At 38.1% G+C, this 24,802-nt stretch overlaps 1 protein-coding gene across 4 annotated transcripts in view; it reads left to right on the forward strand.

Moving 5' to 3' along the window:
- Positions 1 to 24,802, forward strand: part of efr3a (EFR3 homolog A (S. cerevisiae)) — a 124,235-nt gene that overhangs the window by 58,529 nt on the left and 40,904 nt on the right. For all 4 annotated transcript variants that reach the window (XM_066687498.1, XM_066687508.1, XM_066687525.1 and 1 more), the window contains exons 6-8: positions 1,530 to 1,651; positions 7,804 to 7,953; positions 15,294 to 15,428. In XM_066687498.1, the coding sequence (XP_066543595.1) occupies positions 1,530 to 1,651; positions 7,804 to 7,953; positions 15,294 to 15,428 (407 nt within the window). The remainder of the gene's footprint in view (positions 1 to 1,529; positions 1,652 to 7,803; positions 7,954 to 15,293; positions 15,429 to 24,802) is intronic.

Here is a 24,802-nt window from a genome sequence, read left to right on the forward strand (position 1 = left end):
AGTCTGTACAAAATACACTAAGCATACATCCTAGTACAGGGATGGCGAACCGTTGGCACGCAAAGTGAGCAACTATGTGCTTTTTTTTTTTTTTTTTTTTTTTTGCCAGCCCTCCCCTCAATTGTCTAAAATGGTTAGTACTTTACAAAACCAGTAATTGAGCAGCGCTCACGTTATTTTCTGAATATTCATGTTTTAGTTCGGGTTCTCAAATTAACAAACTTCTACTTCTTGTATGTAACGGCAGGGCAATGGGAGAATCTGTGGGAGTTTGTTTTGGGGGTAGATTGTGATTTTAATGGGGTTTTTAAATATACTTTAGCATTATAATCCTGAAACTTAATGTGGGATTCATTGTATGATGCACTTATTTTTTATTCTTTAATGTTGTGACATGCTTTGGCATGGTGTTCCACTATCTACAATTAAGATTGATTGATTTTATTTGAATGAGGATTAAAGATTCCCATTGTCCAAAATAAAAAGGGACATATTCCAAAAATGATTGAGCTAGTGAAGTGAGATTACTATTGCTTTTTATACAGTGAGGGAAAAAAGTATTTGATCCCCTGCTGATTTTGTACGTTTGCCCACTGACAAAGAAATGATCAGTCTATAATTTTAATGGTAGGTGTATTTTAACAGTGAGATACAGAATAACAGCAAAAAAAACGCATTTCAAAAAAGTTATAAATTGATTTGCATGTTAATGAGGGAAATAAGTATTTGATCCCCTATCAATCAGCAAGATTTCTGGCAGTGGATGCAGGTGGCGGGTGGGTGGGATGGTTCTACCTGTCCATAGTTTTTAGATTTTTCTTTATTGTGTTTTGATTTGTTGGCATGTTTGCTTAATAATTTAACCTAATTTATCATTGGCACCCTTTGGTCCTAATCAAAGTATGCAAACCAGACTTTGGGCACTCCATTCAAAAAAGGTTTGCCATCCCTGTCCTAGTACAATGAGCTAATGAGTGCAGACATAATACAGTGAAGTACTAGGCATGCGCTAAAATGAGAAGAAGGGATAAAGAAGTCGTAGTAGCACAAAAGTGCTAACACTATATAAATATGAAACATAGCAAGAGTGCTGAGCTGCCCAGGAGATTAAGCTGCTGTATTACAGATGCGTCTTGAGTAATTGCTGAAAGGTGGTCAGGGACTGTGTCTGACCTCAGTGGGAAGGGTGGAAAAGGTGCAGGTTCTGGAGGGGGGAGGTTAAATATTAATATTTAGTCCTGTCAACATTTAATGAAAAATATGAAAAGAAGCTGTAACTGTGACTTAATAGTGACTTTTCTATCAGACTTTTAATGTTTGTCACACTGTACTGCTAACTGCACTAGTCTGCAGTAGACCTCTCCCTTGTTTCAGCTATTATATGAACCCCAAAATACTTCTATGTAAATACTTGTAAGAACCACTGTCCTAGCACAGTTCCAACCTGGTCCATGATCTCCTTTTTTACTCTGCCTAGTTGGACTCATGAAGCCTTGACCTCTGCTCTGTTGTGCTTTAAACCTCTGCAGTTCGTGAAATTTGCAAACATCGAGGAGGACACGCCTTCATATCACCGCCGCTATGATTTCTTCGTGTCACAGTTCAGCGCCATGTGCCACTCCACCCATGAGGACCCTGACACATGCACCAGGTGGGTGTCCCGGCGTTGAGGCTAGGGTGGGGCGGGCAAGCTGTGGTGTGATCTGTTGCTCGATACAGAAGCAGATGACAAAGAGCCCTGCTTGTTATTTCTGTGTGTTTATTGTACAAAGACACAAGACCAAACGAAAAATAAAAACGAGAGCAAAAGAACAGTGTCTTGGTGTCTTGGATTTGCTTTTGCAGGGACTTAAAATAGTCATCACTCTGCTGTCCTGCTGTGTTCAACAGAAGACTTTACAAAGACTTTGGCTAATAGCTGCTTTGGAAATTTAAGCAGTTGGATCTTAGCAGGTTCCTTGACATCCTTTCACTCTGTGAAAGTTAAATTTTACATTCTTATTTTTTTGTCCTATTTTTCAGAAATGTTTAAATCTACTTTTGCATTAGTGTGTATATATTTATTTGTGTATGTATATATGTATTATATAAGTTCATGGCTTCTGACTGATGCTCCTTCACTTTTTCACAAGTTTACAAATGAGAGGAGGCCATTCGACCCATCGTGCTCATTTGGTGTCCAATAATAACTAAGTGATCCAAGGATCACGTCCAGTCTATTTTTGAATGTTCCCAAATTCAAATACCAACTTCAACCATATCACTAAGGAGTTTGTTCCAGATTGTAACAACTGTGTGTCCCTGCTGATCTGGAAAAGCTCCTCTGGTTTGATGTTGTCGATACCTTTCATGATTTTGAAGACTTGAATCAAGTCCCCACGTAGTCTCCTCTGTTCCAGGGTGAAAAGGTTCAGTTCCTCAATCTCTCAGTAGGACATTCCCTTCAGACCTGGAATAAGTCTGGTTGCTCGCCTCTGAACTGCCTCTAGAGCAGAGATATCTTTCTTGAAGTGTAGAACCCAGAACTGTATACAGTATTCCAGATGAGGTCTAACTAGTGAGCTGTACAGCCTTAACATTACTTCCCTTGTTTTAGATTCTACACTTTTGACAAAATACCCATTTTGTTTGCTTTTTTTTTATTGCTTCCTCACATTGTATGGATGGGGAAAGTGAGGAGTCCACATAGACTCCTAGGCAGGGATGGCTGACCCTGGTCCTTGAGAGCCATGGGCCTGCAGGTTTTTATTTTATCCAGATTATTAACTGCTTAATTATACCATTTGTGGGTCTTAATTAGGCAAAATGTCCATGTCTTCAAGGTATCCAATGATTTGGTGATTTAAAGAGACTTGAAAAACCTGCAGGATTGCGGAACTCCAGGATCAGGGTTTGCCACCCCTGCTCCTAGGTCTTTCTCATGCATTACGTCTTCCAGGTCTGTTCCTTCCATAGTGTAATTATAGTGGACATTTTTGTTACCTGCATGTAATAACTTGCACTTGTCCACATTGAATTTCATCTGCCAGGTGTCAGTCCACACCTGAATATTATCCCTTTCAATAACCTGTGCTGCCGAGATTGTATTTTAGTATCATCTTTAAATTTGACAAGTTTGCTAATCCCAGAGTCCAGATTATTAATACAGATTGGAGAAAGCAAAGACCCTAGTACTGATCCCTGTGGAACTCCACTAACAACCTCACTCCAGTTCGAAGCAACTCCTCTTATTGACACCCTCTGTTTCCTATACATCAACAAGTTCATAATCCATGTACTTACATTGCCCTGAATACCTACAGCTTCCAATTTGAGGATCAGTCTTTGGTGTGGAACCTTGTCAAAAGCTTTCTGAAAATCGTAGTATATCATATTATATACATCCATGTGATCTGCAGTTATCTAATACATGAGTAAGACATGATCTGCCTCTTCTAAACCCATGTTGATTATCACCAAGAATATGGTTTTCATGAAGATGCTCCTCTATTTTCTTTCTAATATTTTTTTCCAAAATTTTACAAGTAATACAGGTGAGACTGATTTGTTTGTAATTTCCTTCTCAGTTTTGTCCCCTTTCTTGTGGATTGGTATGACATTTGCATTTTTAATTTTTAAGTGTTAATTTGAAGATTTTAGTTAGCGGCCTATAAATAATTATGTAAGTACTGTTGGGAATTATTATAATATTATTATTATTATTATTAGTATTATTATTATTATTATTATTATTATTAATTAAGAACTAAAATAATGAAGTTAAACAGATCTACATGAAAGGCCAGGGGGGTTAGTCTGACTGCAGGGATCATGCATTTAGATTTTGTACTTGTTTTTTGTTTTGCTTGTTGTAGATTTGAATCAGTTACTTAATTTATTTTCTTTAACTGCTGTGTCATCTATCCATGCAAGGCAAGTGTTTAGTTTTCCTAAAATTTGATATTTTAATGATTTTATAAAAAATGTATTTTTAATGAATTAATTAAGGGTATACGTGTTTTCGAAACTCAAATCATTAGGAACACCTGCTCTTTCCATGAAACATACTGATGAGATTAATCTAAGTGTAAGCGATTATCCCTTATTGATATAACCTGTACAATCCACTTCAATCAGTCTAGATCAGGGGTGTCAGACTCATATTAGGTATTGGGCCGGATTTGTTCAAATGAGACCTCATGGGGGCCGGATAATTTTTGGGTTTTGATGTGTGCTTGGGGTCATTGTGTGACTAGAAAATCCAATTAAGTTTCAAATTCCTGGCAGAAGCAACCAGGTTTTTGGCTGAAATGTCCTGGTACTTGGTAGATTTCATGATGCCGTTTACATTAACAAGGGCCCCAGGACCAGTACAAGCAAAACAGCCCCATAACATAAAAGATCCACCACCAAATTTTACAAGTAGATATGAGATTCTTTTCTGCATGCACATCCTTCTTTCCACACCAAACGCACCACTGGTGTGCGTGGCCAAAGATCAAGGTGAAAGCATCATCTTATAGTGAATGACTAAAAAGAAGCTAACTTTTCTCCCCACCATACTCCCTACTGCTCAACCCCTCAAATATATGGTAGCCAGGTCTGGCAATATATTGCATTTTAATGTAAATCAATCTCTGAATATCACAATAGTATTGCTGTACTAACAGCAAAAAGACTTTGGTAAAGGCACTGGAGAATGTTGCTCTTTTATCAAAAGCACTGATCTGAATCTTATGTCAGCTCAGCCAGTAAATGAACAATGTTGTTTTTTTGCCAAAAAGATAATCAAACCCGTTGCACAGCAAGCTAGTTTCTTAATGCTTCAATTAAAAGTTAAAGGAAACATTTTCAATCAAAACATTCATAATGCTTGGGGGCTTGCATGCTTTACACTCATTTGTTGTTTTTGTCATTACATCAGTATGATAATGATGGTGATTGTGGTTTTAGACCACTCATAGTAAAGATGTGAAGATTCCTTTTTATATTTTTAATTTTATTTAGATTCCAGTAAAGTTCTTCTTTACTCTTCTCGTTTAACTAGCCTGGTTACTGCTTCACCATCTAAGAACAAACACCTTTAATTTGTCTTGTTAATTTAATCTGTTAATTTAAAGTGGCCACAATTCTTCTGTGAACAGCATATTGAGAGTGTGACTTTTGGTTAAAAACTGAAATCTTTTGTGATAGTGATGCAAGTGTCTGGGCTGAAAACCGTTTCTCAAGCTCCATCAAAAGGACATGTGCAGAAACGTCAAGAGGGTGAATCATGCACGGTGTGTTGACTGTCAGTGTCGTGGTGTATTTCCCCCCTCTAGTGGAGGGTGCTTTGTTATTTGCATGGCTTTTAGGTATTCTCCTCAGTCTCTTGAATACGAGGAGGGGTTTAAACTTCCATACTGCAGGTGACAGCAGAAGATTATGGAGTAGCAGCCTGATTGCAGTGTGCTGATCAACAACGCATGCATAGATACGAAATGTGAATCTGAAATCAGAATTAAAGGTAGTATTTATTCACACCAATGCAGAAGAGCTTCATATTGAGAAGGCGAATTACACACTTTAGTAAAACATAAAAAAACAAAAGCATTCAGGAGGAGAATGGAAATGAGCATGAGAAATCCTGGGAGGTAGAGTGAATATTTCTGTGAAATCCTGCAATTGGAGAGGCTGTGCAGCACCCCAGAGCAGTCTTTGAACTGAGATGGTGAATGTGAACACCTGTTGACAAATGATACAAATTTCAATTCAATTCCAAGACGGGATCAATTTTCTTGATAACTCACCCTTCATAAATATCCTCAGTACTGGTTTATTAGTATTTATTCCTGCTTATCTCAATGTATTACATCCCCACACCCTAGTACAGATAAAAGTGGTCTGATTTTGCAGTGAGAATTATGCAGAATGAAGTGTGTGGTTCAAGGACTTGTAAGAGACAACACTTCAAACAATCTGAATTCCATGTATTGGCATTTTAAAGTAAAATTAAATTAAAATAGTTTTCTTTTCTACATACAACACTATAACCATGCCTTGATGTTGTCTTTTTTAAATCCCAAGAGAGTGTCTTCAGACATTGTTTGCCTTTAAACATTACAGCAGGTGCATGGGTAGATGCACACATCTGTTTGTTTTTTTCTCCTCTAAAAAATCAATCCATACAATTGCTGTCTGCATAGCAATTCTTTGAAAAGGCTCATGGAACTGCCATATGGTTAGAATTCTCTGTCCTTTCTCAGAGAATTCAAACGCAAACCTTTCATCAGCTTTTAAAAGGCCGTCTTTCTTAAAGTTAAATGTTTAAGTTTGAATGTGTTGTCATTGGCTTTTCTGTGTACTAAAGCTGTTAACGTAGGCTACTGTGTTTCTATTCATGATGCTTAATGAACAAAAGCACAGTGCAAGGTGTGATCTCTACAGCCAAACATGACTCATTCCAGGCATAAAACTCTAGAAGCTTTCCTCCATCCCAGAAACAGATCAAACAAGTGATTTTCTTTTAATTTAAATTTCATTTTCTTTTGAGTCTAAAATTTCAGTTATGCTGTTCAAATAAATATAAACATGTAAGCGTGCAACCACACACATCATCATCATCATTATCATTAGTCAATATTGATCCACTGCTGGATGAAGGCCTCCCCACGATTTTTCAATTTTCTTCGATCTATAGCTACCCTTTACAATGTCATGTCTGAAAAGTTTAGCATTTCATCTTCCTGTCTTTTATGTGGTCACCTTCTATGTCATTTTGCTATTTCCTCTTTCCATCTTTGATTTGTTCTGCCAGCAATCTGTCCGGGGCATTGCCATTTTAACATTAGTGCTCTTTCAAAGATGTCACATTTTTGTTTGTTCTAGGATCCATCTCTTGTTTTTTCATGCATCTTCATGTCATTGCCTCCATGCCTCTAAACTTCCCACATCTCGCAGAAACGTGCGTGATCCATCCAGAGAAAAGGTAAACAAACACGGACGTGGACATTTACAGGTCACACAAACACACAAAACGGAGAGAAAAAAGGATGTGTGTGAAGACATGGCTGTGGAGTCAAGGGCAATAGCCTGTATACTCTGTGTCAGAGCTGGAGCTGAGCAACACACAGGCTATATCCATCCCACAGTATGATCATCGCATTGTAGGGATCGATATTTTGCGCAGACCTGGGTCAATTACAGATACTAATTGGTATTTGTATTTGATAATATTATTTTCCCTGTATTATAGCATTTTAAAATAATCTGCCCCAAAACAACCATTGGTTATTTTCCTGACATGTTTATTCTTTCTGTTTCTTGTTTTGTCTTCAGTCAGCTCAGCTTTCATTGGCTGTTGATCACGTAACCCTCCATGATCGGTGCCGATCGAGTCGTAAATATTAAACGTTTCATAAAATCGTAGGGGCTCCGACAAGCTTATGATTGGATCGGAGAGCAAGCGATGGCATCGCGGCCCGTCTCACACTACACGACCATCGGCAGCGGGACGCGTCCCGACCAGGATGCTTGTTGTGATCAGTGCCGATTTGTTGTGAGGGCCAGATCGGGCTCAAATCAGGCTTAAAATTGTGTAGTGTGACCCCAGCATTACAAATAGAACAAAGTAGATTGAATTGAGGTGGAACTGAAATGGAGCAAAATTCTTCAACCCCACATCTGTTTACAATGCTCAATGGATTCCACGTCTTTTGATCCCAGACCCCAATCTTTTGAGACCTCCATTTTGGATGCCCATTTTATTTGAGTGCTATGACAAAGAATATCCCCTTGCCATCCCCTGTTAATTGACCCGTGTGGGTGTGTGTTCTGCTCCTGCAGGATCCGCATGGCAGGAATCAAGGGGCTACAGGGCGTGGTGCGCAAAACTGTGAATGACGAACTGCAGGCCATCATCTGGGAGCCTCAGCACATGGACAAGCTCATCCCCTCAATGCTGTTCAACATGCAGGAGGCAGAGGATTGGGACAGGTGAGAGAGGCCTGGGCAGAGGGAGAGGGGACATGTGCATTTCAGAGTAGCATAAATTATTTTAGTTTAGATTGTTTTTCAAAATAAGATTGTTATGCTCAAAACTTGTATTGTTTTCCCCTAATAAACAAAACAAAAATATATAGGCAGTTTATTGGCATCTCCAAACTTTTCCTTGTAAATCTTTAATAAGATTACCAACCCTAACTTAGACCTCGTTCACAATTGAGATTTAGGCCGGCCCAGGGCCAGGTCAAAACTAGACCCCATTCACAATTATTATGCCGGCCCTGTGCCACTTCAAATTTAGTCCTGCTTTTTTCAGACACCCCGTTCACATTTGCAGTTTTAGGAGGCCTAAGTGTGTTCACATATGCGGGCGAAAAGGTGGCCTAAACAAAATGCATGCTGGGAATAAACAAATCTGCTCAAACAAACCAGTGACGCTGGACATTAGGTCTGCTTACAGGTGTATGCGATGTGTTTATAATCACAACTTATTAATATCGATTGGCTATTGTTCGGTTCTATATTGTATTTGAAAGTAATCTTAAACATTTCAGCCAAAGCTTTCTAAAATAATTAAAAATGTGCTGTTTCAATGGGGAATCTAATTCATATATTTCCCTTTTCAAATGTCTATCTGAGGTTCTGCAAGTCTAAAAGTTCTGTTATACAATTCACCCGAAAGCGAAGCACATTTATTGTACCCCATCTTCTCCCTTTGACTCAATGGAATTTATGCTTTAGCAAACATTCCTACAGTATGAATCTCATGCCACTGTCAGATATAAAAACTACTGTGGCGAGGGGGAGGAGGGGGGCGGAATTTGTTTTTATGAAGACCTGACTTCATTTTGTTTTTTGTGTGTTACTGTGTGTATATATACATATTTATGCATATTTTGTCTTGTTGTATATGTTTTCATGCACACACTGTATGACTCATGCGCTCTGTTTTTCCGAGCTCCGTTAATGGTGCCGCAGCACAGAGCTGACAGCAGGCTTGCTCATTGCAGCAGAGCGGCTTTCAGGTTTATCATGATATTCCACCCACTGCTCCTTGTTGCTTTACTCAGCCACCCATCTGTAAACCAGCCTATTTCTCCTGCGTCTATTCATTCACTCACATCTGAGCACTAATCTGAAATTGTGCAGTCAATTGTCTGCTTCAATAGAAATTCCACCTATGCTCTCCGATTTTCCCTGTTGGAGCCACAGCAATGTCATCAGCAGCCATTTGCAGTCCTTTTTTTTTTTTTCCCCTCTCTGTGTTTTGCAAACAGAATTCGATATTGAACACACTCCACCTTCTGCGGCGTACATACAGCACTACTTTGATGCAGATTATATGAATATGAATAATACAAATATAATTCTTCTTTTGTACCAGTTTCCAAATTAGCACTGTATCCTGTGATATTCTCTTGCTTCATCTAAAACCTCACCTGTAATTTCAATGCTGCAACAACTGGAGACTTTTGAAATAAGATTTTAGTTATAGGCTCAGCTGTCAAAGTAATGTAGATTCACATATTGACTATTCAGACTGTGATTTAGTACACCAAACTTAGCTGTTTCTTAAAATACTCTTCAATTTAAGTAATTTATTTATTTTTGTATTTTATCCTGTTTTTTGTAATATAATTAGAAGTTGAGAACAATTTGATAATTTGTAACCATAGTCTTATCTTTCAGAACACAGCTTAATTATGACCCCTGCCAATGTTCTTAAGCAAAATCCTATGCCTGCAAGTCTGCCCACTGGCTCCAGACTATATTATTCAGCCAGATAGGATTACAAGTTTTTAAAGTCATTGATTGCTATAGTAATATCAAGAAATACAGAATGATGCACAATTATTGAACAAGAGAGGAAGATTTATTGGCATCTCAGGGTGAGAACGCAAACTCACACATACAGGCAAAAAAATTGCATAGTTTGCAGTTCAGCTGAAGGACTCCACAAAGGACTTCCAAATACATGAAAACCTGAGAACCTTTTGTTCTGTTGGCTTTAGGGATCTGGCAAACTACTAAATTGATAAGTCCTTGCCACTCCTCACACCATCTGGGAATCAATGTGTCTCATGTGCTTCCTCTAGATAGCTGGTGTTACAAGTTATTTCCATTCAAGGACTGACATAGTTTTACAGTACAAAAAAAAAAAAAAACGATAAAATGGGTAACCCATAAATTAACAATGTCAGTTTCAAAGGAATACAAGCTCATTCCTACTGAAAAACATCAAAGAAAGAAAGAATACATTAATTATTTATATTAATATTTACTCAACTCCAAAATTATCTGCTGTTGGCTGTTTCATATGGTTCTCATAGTACTCCACTAATGCTCTGAAAGCAGTCTGTGGTAAGATCTTCTGAGGTAAGATTCAAAATGTACACTAGCACAAGAGCAGCTAAGCTAAAATGTCAGTGAAATGTATCCAAAATGTAAATGTAATGTTTAAGCTTCACATGGATCAGATATACACATAAAGTGCCTATAGAAAGTCTACACCCCCCTTTTCACCTTTGTTTTTCCTTAAAGCCTGGAATTAAAATGTATATTTTTTCCAAGTGGAAAACAATATTCTAGAAATGTGTAGAAAATAATGTTTTAAATAAAAACTGAAATACCTTGGTTGGATAAGTGTCCACCCCCTAAATTAGCTCAGGTGTAAGCAGTCACCTTCAAAATCACACAAAAAGTTAACTGATCTCCACCTATGTTAACTTTTAGTAATTCACATAATTTCAGGACAAATTAAGCAGATCCTGTAGGCTCCATCTGCTGAGTAGTGCATTTAATAGCAAAAACTCCACCATGAGCACCAAGGAGCTTTCAAAAGAACTCTGGGACAAAGTTGTTGAAAGGCACAGGTCAGAAACTGTGTACATAAAAATATCAAGGGCCTGGAATATCCCTTGGAGAACACTTCTGATTCTTAAGAAGTGAAAGGTGTATGGCACCACAAAGTCCCTCCAAATTGATTGACCGAGCAAGAAGGAGACTGATCAAAGAGGCTACCAAGAGGCCAATGGAAACTTTGCAAGAGCTTCCGGGTTTTATGACCAAGACTGGTCAGATTGTGCATGTGCAATATCCCATGCACTTCACAAATCTGTCCTGTGTGGTACTCAAAGTCCACCTTGAATCCCATGTTAAGTATGCCAGAAAACACTCTGAAGAAACAAAAATTAACTTTTTGGTCTAGATGCAAAGTGTTATGTTTGGCCCAAACCCAACACATCACCCAAAGAACACTATCCTTACTGTTAAGCATGGTGGTGGCAGCATCATGTCATGGGGATGTTTCACTTTTTGGACTACAAGGGAAAATTATTGGCACCTAAAATTATTGAAACCTCAAAGGAGAAACTGCGACAGAAGATCACCTTTCAGCATGACTTTGACTCGAAGCACACGGCCAAAACTGTGTTTTAGTGGCTAAGGAACAAAAAGGTGTCCTTGAGTGGCCCAGGCAGAGCCCTCACCTAATCCAGTTGTAAATGTGTAGCATGACTTGAATATTGCTGTCCATCAACATTCCCCAAGGAACTTGACAGAGCTTGAACAGTTTTGTAAAGAATGGTCAAATATTACCAAATCTAGGTGTGCAAAGTTGGTAGAGACCAGTCCCAACAGACTGATATCTGTAATTGCTGCCAAAGTTGCTTCCAGAAGGTGGGTTGGAGACCTATCAAATTATAATATTTCACTTTTTCTCCCCCATCACCAGTGTGGAATATGGTGTGTAGATAAGTGAAATAAATCATCAGTTAAATGCATGAAACTCTAAGGCACTGAGACAAAAAAATACTGAAAGTAAGTTCAAGGGGGTATAAAGTTTCTATAGACACTGTATATTTGTTTTATTGCATAAGCCAATTTATTATCTATATGTTTTTTCTTTTTCATAAAGTTATGCAGTAGGTGTGCCTGTAATGTGACAGGAGTATCTGTGTCCACACAGCATCAACATTCCTGATAATGAAGTTGTCTTTCCATCTGAAAGCATTTCTGTCTGTGGAGACAAGCACCACCAAAAAAAACAAAAAAACAAAAAACAAATCCACACTGAAAACCCATTATTGGCATTTTATTAATCTGTTCTAATGATTCACCTTAAGATGAAGCATGGAGAATGGCTGAAAATAAAAGGGGGGGGAGAAGCACTTAGGATCACTTTGGTCAAGGGCATTTGGTTCTGTTAATTGCTTCTCAGGAAACTGTGCGTGACATGACTACAGAAGGTGCATATAAATGGCTGGTTACTGGGGAATAGGTTTAAGTCTCTAATTAACTGCATTTGTTCTTATACCTCTCAGTTTATAAACAGTGTTTTATGATGGATTGAAATGTAGTGACTTTAAGAATGACCTTGAATATAGTTTTAATTGCTTCACTGTCTTAGGTTATGTCATTTCCAGTTTTTAATGATCTGCTAAGATATAATTTACTGTATTCATCAATCACTGCTTTAGAAATCTCTCCCTCTTTTTTTTTTCCTCTCACAAAGTGTTTTTATATTTACTGTAAAATATTGAGACTTTGCTTTGCATGGAAATTAGTATATTGTTATTCCTCTGCTTTGTGAAAGTAAAGCATCACTAAAATTGCATTGGCTTTTCCCTTGCCAATGCAGAATGGATTGATCATTTGAAATTCATGTTGTATGTGTAGACACTCATAATGTCTGGTTACAAGGCACAAACATGATGCTGAAGTAACAGATTATTACTGACACAGAGATATTGATTCCATGTTGTGGATCTCTCATATACATCAGCACTTAGAACAAGTGTTGTCCTTCTTTGAATTGCAGGCAGTTTAGCATGTTCAGTGTCTGTCATCGAGATGTCACATTTCTACCGAGCACAGGTCATTACAGATGATATTGAATAGTTGTTTTTTTCCCTCCTACCAGACTCTCATAATGCAACTCTGTCTTCTTAAGAACACTCTTCACTGGTATCAGTGGTAAAAATAGATTTAAGGAAACGTCAGTAATATTTCAGCTGGGATTTGAACCTAGGGAGACTGGACCCTTCTAGTGCTCCACACTGTTGCCCATTGCTGATTGCCAGTAGCTAACACTGGCTGTTTATTGATTTTCTTATTACCTGCTAACCACTGCCGGACACGGATCGAAACATGATTCAGAATCACATCAGCATCTTTTATTTGATTTGCATTTTGGCTACATTTTTGCCCTTAGGTTTTATGTTCCACAGTTTCCTGCTAGTTTTAGTTTTTAATATGTGAAACTCCACATTCAGTAAAACCAAAATACTGAGGCTCTGGCTAAACTCATTTAACATGCAGTGTATGCTTGCAATGCAGTAAGCAATTTCTATCAAATTCGTTAACTTGTTTTAAGAGGCTTTTTCTGCCACAAAAAGCTGCAGAAACTTAATTTCCGAAGGAATATCTGCTTAAGTCCCAGAGTCTGGCTGAAGTATTTAACTCGAATAGACAATATGGGAAGTTAGGTATGTACATTGTGTGGGCTGAGCAAAATTGAATTAGTTTCTCCTGAGGAACTGCAGCCTACAGCCCATCTGCTGCCAGTCCATGAGGAAATTTGTCATCTAATTGTCTCTGACTCAAGCTGAGCAGAAGTTTATTTTGAGAGATACTAACACAGTTGCATCACACTCGTTTCCTCCTTGTATCTTTCCCTATTTTGTTGAATATAATTTTGGAATATAGTTGATGGGACATATATTTGTTAAGGCATTGGACACGTTTGTGCTTTACATGGCAATATTTTAAATCTGTCATGTAGAGGCTTTCAAATGATACCAAGATTAAGATCTGACGTTGCTGTGTGGAGATATTGACTTGCAAAGTAGGGGGTACAAATTAACTCGGGGTCGAGAATTGCTATTTTTAATAAATAAAAAATGAATTATCATAACTCCTTTAATTTCTATCAACTTTGTACTCAGTTTGTGTTAATAGTTTGACCAGTATCAGTTTGACAAAATCAGATCCAAAACTTTTTTAATTACCAATTGTTAAAAAATAATAAATTTCATTTTTCATATTTCAAAGTTATGCTATTATTTATCTTGGTGGGAAGAAGGTGATAGTGTTGTAATATAGTGTGTCTAATCATGATCAGCAATGCAGAAACTGATTCTGTAGTTTGTATGCTTTGATTTGAATGGTCCTACATGTTTGTGGCCCTTTTGGAATAATGGAATAATTTTGCACACATTTTTTTCCACATAGGCTAGATTCTTTCAAATGTGCATTATTCCTTCATTTCTTATGCTATTTTCACCCAACAACATCTACAAGTTTCAATTTGAGTGGAATTTCAACATAAAATTGTCATCAAATAATTTCCCATAGACTTTAATGGAGGAAAAGGTCACAAATGTCAAAATGTCAAAGTTTGTCTATTTTTATTTGATATGCATCACATACCTATATTCCTTATAATGTCAATTTTAAAAATGTTTGCGTCTAAGAAGTTCAAAGAGTGTAAAAAGTTAATTTGAACACGCTACAATTGAAGAAATGCAAAACCTGCCCATAGTCATCTTGAATGAGGTTAATGCAAAGATTTGATTAGTACTGATAATTTAATCTCAATGACCAAACTTGTTCGTTAACTCAGCAAATTGCTTTAGAGGAATTCCTTCCTATATCTCAACAACAATCTCAATCTCGGCAACAGACTGTATATATAAAAGTAGGCACACCTTTCATTAGAAATTTTACACTGAATCATTTTAATAAATACTATTCAGTAAACTAAATCCATTTGTCTCTGGTATCTTTTCAGAATTTGACTGCCGATTCAACCTAGAAAAAACTAAAGATTTCACTTTGAGTGAAGTGAGTGAAGAGGGGGAGGGTGTAAACTGTAAGCTAAACAATCTTGTGGAATAAGCAAATGCAATGGATACTAAATCAATGGAAGAAAGAAAACATCTTGTGAAGCATTCATAAGTAGAGAACTAGATATTCAAATGTGGATACTTATCTCATCTTATTTCTTTATTTTCCTTATTCTCTGGGGCTATTTTTTTTTTTCTGTCTTGATTATTTTTCATAATTAATAAGAGTGGCTAGAACCAAAATGTCCAAACATTTTCTCTTCCCTCCTACACATTTCCATATTTTGCTTGGCATGCCTCTTATGCCATTTCTAAGTATGGAGCTGGCAAGCATCCAAATGCAAGTCTGCTAATGTAACATTAGTTTACAGCTGCAAGAGGGTGCTTGACTGAGACAGGCTGCAACACTAATGTTTTATTTCTTCCAGATGCATATGAGCCCCATTCTCATGCATTCTGTCTATTCTCTGTACTCTGCCTCCTCAGATCGGGCCTTCCCACCACACCCTCGGGCGGAGAACGAGAAGAGAGCCCCGCCATCTTGGCAGAGAGCTGTTTCAGGGAGCTACTGGGAAGAGCGGCCTATGGCAACATGAACAACGCAGTGAGGCCTGTGCTGATGTGAGTATACACACAACACAAAATTACAATACACTGTAACACAACATAGTGCCACACACGATACAGTACGCCACAACCCAACACAATGCAATTGGGTAAAGTACAATACAGTACAAAACAACACAATTAAGTGCACAATACAATATAAAATTAGGCAATACAATACAGCATAATATGACCTAGAAAAATACAATCTAATACACTGCAATAGTGAGAGACCAACCATAAGTCCTGATGGCCCCTGTAGAACTGATAATAAAAAAGAATAAAGTTTAAGCTTTTGACAGCTTATTGTTTTGTATAACTTATCTCACAGGCTCTATCTCCATATAGTGACAGGGTGAGGAGAGGTTGTGAAAATCTTCCCGAGGAAATGTGCTCAGGCAGCTGTTTAACTCCAGAGTTATTCCTTGGTGGGAGTCTTCCATAGGCCAACACAGCAGTACTGTACTTTGAAGATGATCAGTGTCTGGGATGAGCTTATGGCCTAATGTTGTTTAGCCTCCAACATTGAGTTAATGGTGTCTCTTTCATACCATATACAAATCATTTGTGTGCTTCTGAGTCGAAGCTGCAATTCCCTGCTAACACAAGTATACAGCCTTTAAAATGGTCTGTATTCCTCCAACATGTGGACAGTCTGTGAAGATTAAATTCTGTGCTTCCACATACAGGTTTCTGTTTATGCAGTCCATGGGCTTTATTGTTGAAGTTTGGCAGCACTAGATGGCTGACAGATTGAATCCAAATTTCTTTGTTAAATTCATTAAGAGCAGAGAGATGATCATTACACTCCCTGAGACAGAGTGACCTATTGAGTTGACATTGCTGCAGCAGCAATCAGTCAAATCCCAGAGGAAAGGTTGCTGAATCTTTATTAATACCTGTGCTACCAGAGGGTTTATGTATACAACCTTATTTGTGTGCTTTGTTGTTGTGTTGCCCATTTCAAGTGTTCTTTCCACCATGTTTGTCCAAGGGAAATGTTGAAGTTAGCAGTGTATGAGCTGTAAAATGAGTTTTTGAAGTAATCAGTAGTTTATATAGATTGTTTTGCAATTATTCCTTTTGATTTTGAATCTTTTGCACCATTGGATGAACATTTGCCAAATCATGTTCAATTTGCCTGCATTCGGCACTTAAATGCGGGTACCCATCCAATTCAGCAGCACCCCCTACCCTTCCCTCCCCACCAGGGGTTAAAATTTACTTTTTGGCCACTTGCCACTGTGTCTGGTAGAAGGAAAAAACCTACCAGCCAACCAGTCAAAAATGCATGAGGGTGCGTAAATGTGTCGTGAACATGTTAAAACATGACATTTATTAAGGTAATTAATCAATTACAATAATAAAAGCTAATCGCACACCTGTATAGACTCTTACACAGGTGTGTATGAGGGAGATGTATCTGGATAGAAAAAAAACATGCTCCCACACACTGTTTCTACTTGCAAGTGTTATAAGGTCTGTGATCAAAACATTCTATTGAATTATAACACTTGCTAGTAGAGTGTGCGGGAGCATCGTTTGCAGTGGTCAGTACCTATCAAAAGTGGTCCAAGGAAGGAAAAGCGGTGAACCAAATTGCTGAAAAAGTTAATGCTGGTTCTGATAGAACACACAGTGCATCGCAGTTTGTTGCGTATGGGGCTGCGTGGCCGCAGACCAGTCAGGGTGCCCATGCTGACCCCTGTCCACTGCCGAAAGCACCTACAATGGGCACGTGAGCATCAGAACTGGACCACAGAGCAATGGAAGGAGGTGGCCTGGTCTGATGAATCGCAAGTTCAAGGTGTTGACTTGGCCTCCAAATTCCCCAGATCTCAATCCAATCGAGCATTTGTGGGATGTGCTGGCCAAACAAGTCCGATCCATGGAGGCCCCACCTCGCAACTTACAGGATTTAAAGAATCTGCTGCTAACGTCTTGGTGCCAGATACCACAGCACACCTTCAGAGGTCTAGTGGAGTCCATGCCACGATGGGTCAGGGCTGTTTTGGCGGCAAAAGTGGGACCTACACAATATTAGGCAGGTGGTCATAATGTTATGGCTGATCGGTGTATGCAATAACATGGAAGCTAATGGTAATCTGTATAAACACACTAAACTAACACATGAGAAGGGGTGTTAAATGGTGACACTTTGTCGCTCTTCATACTCCTCTTCCTCTTCACTGCTACTCCCTTCTCTGGGTTTCATGATTAAAAGTCATTACATTTCAAAGTATTTTCTTAAGGTCTTTAAATGTCATTAAAATTTATGTTGTTGTCATTAAAAGTAATTGTTTATAAGCTACAATGTAAAAGTCTTAAAAGTTTCTCTCTCTCATCTGACCAGTGCGCTCTGCAGCAGTGACGCCTGCTTTATCAAATGAGAGTTCTAGGGCTGAGAGAAATCCTTTGGATTGGCTAGATATTCATATAGACACAGTCTGTGATTGGGTAAAAAATCTCTAGGGCTGATGACAGATCCATTGTAACATCCTTTCCATTGGTCAATACCATGCCTATGTTCTGCACTTGTGCAAATGCCAGCAAAGATGCAATGTACACAAACTGCACATGGTTCTTTTCAGCAGAATCTCAGTTATGCTGAGAAGTCTCTATCACAAATCGTTTCCCCATAAATTAATACTTTGTAATTGATGAATACTTATCTAACACAACAACTTTGTTAAATAAATATCTATGTGAAAATACATTATTAGAAGATGTATGGAAATGGCATAATAACAGCAGACCTGTCAACTCTCATGCATCTTGTGTCAGACTCGTATTATTGTTGTTTCCCAACATTATCACAATTTTTTATTCTCACAATTTCAAATTAACTATAAAGGTTGTGACTGTTTGTAAAGGAATATTTTGCAATTACAGCTATAACTGACCGACCAAAATGTTTTTATTTTTCAATTTTTATTAGTTTTCATTCAATTTCCTGTTTAAAAATGTGAGCTTCAACAGCAGCATCTTTGTGGCAATGTTTTCAGGTCACAACAGCAAAATACAAAATGTATAAGACCTATCTATCTAGCTAATTTTTACAATCTACTTGACTAAACGATATACTTTTCCACATTTCCAAACCACACTCAACATAGACTGCCAGTCTATGTTCAGAAACACACGTGTGCATTCGTTACAGCGAATAACAAATAAATAGCAATAGCTGGCTGTGTGTGTAATATTAATGTGTTTGTTGCGGTCCTCTTTCCTTTTCTGTAATAATTCTAAAACACTTTGATCCAGGTCATTAAAAAGTCAGTAGTTACGACTATGAAAAGTAATTATTTTTCCACATCCTTAGCCTGCAGGAACCTAGCTTCTGCTTTATTGCTCTCCATGAAATATGTCCTCCTGGACCAAAGGCTGTCCAGATGCCATACCAACATACTAACACTCAAAATACAAATTAATTTGTTGACGTTGTAAACATATCGACAAATACGCTATGAGAAATTTTAAAAAGTTGAGTTCCCGTACACTTGTTGGCTACCCGCCAAAGTGGCTGGTAAGATTGACAGATTTACCCACCATTGCCTAAATCTACCCGCATTTGGCGCGTGGCGGGTGTTAATTTTATTCCCCGCTACCCACTACTCCCGGTCAAATCAGAACTCCCCCCCAGGTCGACAACTTTACCGGATGGGGTGCAGGATCACTGTGGATCCTGCAAAAAGTTTAAGAAGCACTGCTGTAAAGGCTGAGAACAGAAATGTATAAGTGGAAATATAACTTGTTGTAATGGTCTTACTGTTGTTGTTGACAGATATTATTAAACCCTACAATTACGTTTCTAATTAATAAGCTATAGAATAGCCTCTGTGTAATAGACTCTCTGTTAATCGGTTCATTCATCATCTGAAACATAGGTACTCTACAAACATCTCCATTAAAGAAAGGCACAGAAATTGCAAAGAATTACATGCACCCTGAAACACAATACTGTTGTTATAGCACATGAACGCAGAGAACATGAACGATAATTTGAGGTCACTTGGAATATGACTTCGACATTCCTATCTGGGCTTCCAAAGGTATTGTGCAAACAGCTATTTCCCCTCTAGTTTCCTGTAAAACTTTCCAAATTAATTTCCTGTACATACATTTGCACATTAAAGAAAACCGTGTTCATTCCTCTGGCGAGCGAAATGGTTAAACCTGAGTTTATGATTGCCTTAGTAACAGCTGCTCACACTTTTTCCAATTACTGCCGGATCGTCCCTGAACAGAAATGTTAATTTCCTCACCTGTGCAAGTTATTTGACATTGTATTATTGGCATTAAAACATCTGAGAGAGAGAAAACTTTGTCAAATTGAATTAAATTATCTAACCATGGTAATGTTCTTAATAACTCCTCTGCAAGTGTTTTTTCTGAAGAAATACTCAAGTGATGCCCAGTGGGTCATCTAAGACTGTTGTGCCCAAAAGGGATTGAAACCCTTGTTTGCTGTCTTCTCATTATTAGACTGAAGGAATCGACTTATATCTATTTATGTGTAAAAGACAGGTGGTAGTCAGTGTAGAGGAATGCAGTCAGGTTTTCCTTTGTGTCTTGTTTTTAAACTAAATGTAGGAGAAATGGAAAAGTAGAACAAAAGCTTAAACAATTAGTTGTAAGAGAATGGCCCATTATGTATTTTTCTCTCCTTTGCCTTCATTTTGTATGTGGAATTAAGTACCTGAAATACCTTTCAGGCAAGCCAATATACCTTTCATGAATATAAACTTATCTTTAATCAGTGAAGCATTAAACATTATTTTATATTCATGAAAAAGCTATTCAGGACTTATGATGAGACGAGAAATCTATCTACACATTACATTAACATCAGTGACTGCTGTAGCCTAATGCTGTTCACTTTGACCATCTTCCAGTAAGTATGTAGGGGGGGGGGGGGGAGAAAATACAATCTCAGAAGACAGCTGTTGTACAGAATTTTAAAACCATTGTAATGGAGGAATAATTGTTCTGTTTGTTCAAAACAACAGGGATAAGCTGATAATGGATCTTTCTTGTGTATACTACTATGAATATGTAATATAAGCTGTTAATACTAAACCTGTTAAAGATATTATTTGTATTAATAATGTTATTGTTGTTATTAATTCTAATCAGCATCATCATCATCATACAAATCATATATTCTAAACCTTTCTAATTTAATACTGCATTACCTAAATGTCATGATTTAGAAAAAATATATAGCCTAGTTGTTAAGATCAAACAAACTGGTATACTCTATATACTTATTTCATCTCGAATTTGGACCATTTTCAATCATCATAGCTTAGTTTTGATGCATGCAGTGAAAGCAAATTAATTTCCCCATTAAGAGGCTGTGCGATTTTAATTAATCACCGTCATGTTTAATCCTGCCCTTTGCCAATAAAGCAATCCTTGTATTGAGTTCAAACCCAGGACTAAAGTAATTTAAGCACTGACAGCATAGAATGCAAGGTGAAATAATTAGCTTGACCTATGATCTTATCTCAAGGCGTCTTGGTATTTTGTTTAGGTATTTTTTGATATTATTATGAAAGTCTAATTTCACCACGGTTATTTCTATTCATGCAAAACAAAGCATGTGTATGTATATAATCTGCTGTAATGATTCACTCACTTCAGGCCATATTTTATTATTTTATCATAATTTGTATATCTCTATCTATCAATCTCTATCTCTGTTACTACAGTGCCTATAGAAAGTCTATACTAGGTTTGTGCCGATATTGTATATCAATGATGACACACATCATCGTCTATAATCTGTTTAATTTACACTTTGCATCTCGGGGACGAGCGCACGGGGGGGAGCACTTCTGGGGAGATAGGGAGACTCAGCATTCTTTTTAAAAATAAAAATAAAATATATATATATACATATAAAAGAACGATGTGTCACTTTACAAAAATTATACATGCGTAACAGTATTTCAGTTTTGTTTTGTGTGGATGTTCCCTGCCAAGAACTTTGTTTGCTATTCGTTTAAAAACAATATCTGAAATGATCATATTATCGAAACATTGGAGCGTATTGGAGTGTATTTGGTGTATTTTTCAAGTAGCTCCACGTAGTTTAACTGCCCGCAGGTGATACTCTTCCATTGAGGTTCGTTCAGAGTTCAGAGTTGCTGTGGCAATGTGTTGACGCTACAGCTGTGAACAACCTGACGGACACCCAGTCCACTGTCTCAGACCACAAACTGTTTTAGTTTCTATCGCAGCTTGTAATGAACCCAATACCGAGTGCAATATGCATTTATTTGTATGTGATCTTCTATTAGTATGTCTGACACTGGTTTACCTTGCCCGCCCCTTTTCTATACAGAAAAATGTGTTTATAGATAGAGGAGCTGGGAGTAAGATGTCGGATAGTGTTGCCAGTACGAAGTATAGCTTTTGTCTTCTTGTATTTCCGTTTGTCCAATATAGCATTTAAGTCTGTTGCAACATATCTGAAAGACAAAGCTCTGTGTGTACCATGGAGTCATCCCGAATATTAAACCCAGTTTGAGTGCCGCTAAGAAAGTTGCCTTGTTTTTCGTCTTCAACCTTCAACCTTCAAGCACAGCTTTATATTGAAGAAAAACATGCAGATTTCCACAAAAATAAATAAATAAATATAAAACCATGTAATGTCATTAAAAGATAAAAATAATATAAAACATATATGCTTGTACCTGCAACACTTAAATCCCCCAGCGGCCACGCACTTCTGCTACTCCCCATGAGCTCATACCTGCATTTCAAATGAGAATTGTTTCCACTTATCTACACACCATAGTCCATACTGTTGATGGCTAAAAAGTTTTTTAACACAGTCCCCGAGTTAATACTTAATACAGCAATTACGTTACGATAGGTCCCTATCAACTTTGGTAGATTAGATTTTGTAGTAATTAGCCATTCTTTACTAAACTGTTCAAGCTCTGTCAAGTTAATTGGGGAGTGTTGATCGACAGCAATCTCTGACTGGGCAGCTCAAAGACTACCTAAAATCTACCTTTTTGTTCCTTAGCTACTCCAGTGTAGTTTTGTCTGTGTGCTTCAAGTCATTGTCATGCTGAAAGGTGATCTTCTTTCCCAGTTTCAGCTTTCTTGCAGAGGGTCTGCCCTTGCAGAGGTTTCACTCAAGGACGTTTCTGTACTTTCTTTACTTTCTGTGCTCTGTTCATTTTCCCTTCTAACCTGACAAGTGCCCCAGTCCCTGGCCTTGAGAAACAACCCTATGATGTGATGCTGCCACCATGCTTCACAGTAGGGATGGTGTTCTTTGGGTATTGTGCTGTGTTGGGTTTGTGCCAAACATAACACTTTGCATTTAGGCCAAAAAGTTCTATTTTAGTTTAGTCAGAGCACAAAACTTTTTGCCACATAGCTACAGAATCTACCGAGTGAAGATGTAGTTGATTCCCTTGAATCATTAATAATAAACTACAATATCTTCCACATGTTGGAAAATTACAATATAGTTGTATTTATTTTATACAACCTTTTTTGCTCAACTTTATCAAGGATGCCAATAGTTTTGGAGGTTACTGTATGCATGTATGTGTATGTAAGTATGTGTGTGTGTATATAATGTATATATGTGTATATATGTATATATAACTAACAAAAACAGTCCAGCTCCGGAACCGGTGCATGGTCACTCGTAATATGTATACTGTCTGTGTGTACTGCATGTTTGCATCACCAAGAATATTTTTACACGTCGCAGTGCTATTAATTTAGTAACATTGGCACTATTTTACAAATAATATAATGTATCAATTTTTTTACGGTGGTGCGAAACTGAAGTTCTTGCAGAAGTATTTCAAGTATTTGACCCCTTCGACTTAGTACTTGGTGGCAAAACCCTTGTTGGCAATCACAGAGGTCAGACGTTTCTTGTAGTTGGCCACCAGGTTTTCACACATCTCATGAGGGATTTTGTCCCACTCCTCTTTGCAGATCCTCTCCAAGTCATTAAGGTTTCGAGGCTAACGTTTGGCAACTCGAACCTTCAGCTCCCTCCACAGATTTTCTATGGGATTAAGGTCTGGAGACTGGCTAGGCCACTCCAGGACCTTAATGTGCTTCTTCTTGAGCCACTCCTTTGTTGCCTTGGCTGTGTGTTTTGGGTCATTGTCATGCTGGAATACCCATCCACGACCCATTTTCAATGCCCTGGCTGAGGGAAGGAGGTTCTCACCCAAGATTTGAGGGTACATGGCCCCGTCCATCGTACCTTTGATGCGGTGCAGTTGTCCTGTCCCCTTAGCAGAAAAACACCCCCAAAGCATAATGTTTCCACCTTCATGTTTGACGGTGGGGATGGTGTTCTTGGGGTCATTCCTCCTCCTCCAAACACGGCGAGTTGAGTTGATGCCAAAGAGCTCGATTTTGGTCTCATCTGACCACAACACTCTCACCCAGTTTTCCTCTGAATCATTCAGATGTTCATTGGCAAACTTCAGACGGGCCTGTACATGTGCTTTCTTGAGCAGGGGTGGCTTGCGGGCGCTGCAGGATTTCAGTCCTTCACGGCGTACTGTGTTACCAATTGTTTTCTTGGTGACTATGGTCACAGCTGCCTTGAGATCATTAACAAGATCCTCCCGTGTAGTTCTGGGCTGATTCCTCACCGTTCTCATAGTCATTGAAACTCCACGAGGTGAGATCTTGGATGGAGCCCCAGACCGAGGGAGACTGACAGTTATTTTGTGTTTCTTCCATTTGCGAATAATCACACCAACTGTTGTCACCTTCTCACCAAGCTGCTTGGCGATGGTCTTGTAGCCCTTTCCAGCCTTGTGTAGGTCTACAATCTTGTCCCTGACATCCTTGGACAGCTCTTTGGTCTTGGCCATGGTGGAGAGTTTGGAATCTGATTGATTGATTGTTTCTGTGGACAGGTGTCTTTTATACAGGTAACGAGGTGAGATTAGGAGCACTCCCTTTAAGAGAGTGCTCCTAATCTCAGCTCGTTACCTGTATAAAAGACACCTGGGAGCCAGAAATCTTGCTGATTGATAGGGGATCAAATACTTATTTCCCCTCATTAACATGCAAATCAATTTATAACTTTTTTGAAATGCGTTTTTCTGGATTTTTTTGTTGTTATTCTGTCTCTCACTGTTAAAATACACCTACCATTAAAATTATAGACTGATCATTTCTTTGTCAGTGGGCAAATGTACAAAATCAGCAGGGGATCAATTACTTTTTTCCCTCACTGTACATTTCAATTAAATCCAAATGCAGAACGTTAGCCCCACCTATGGATTTTCTGAATAATAATAATATTATTATTATAGTTTTACTGTACTGTTGAGCTGGTGTTCTGAGGCAGAGAAAATAAAATTTTCATGGCCGTCTAAAAATAG

Source organism: Amia ocellicauda, chromosome 2 (genome assembly GCF_036373705.1).
Source record: "Amia ocellicauda isolate fAmiCal2 chromosome 2, fAmiCal2.hap1, whole genome shotgun sequence".
In the NCBI taxonomy this organism is placed as follows: domain Eukaryota; kingdom Metazoa; phylum Chordata; class Actinopteri; order Amiiformes; family Amiidae; genus Amia; species Amia ocellicauda.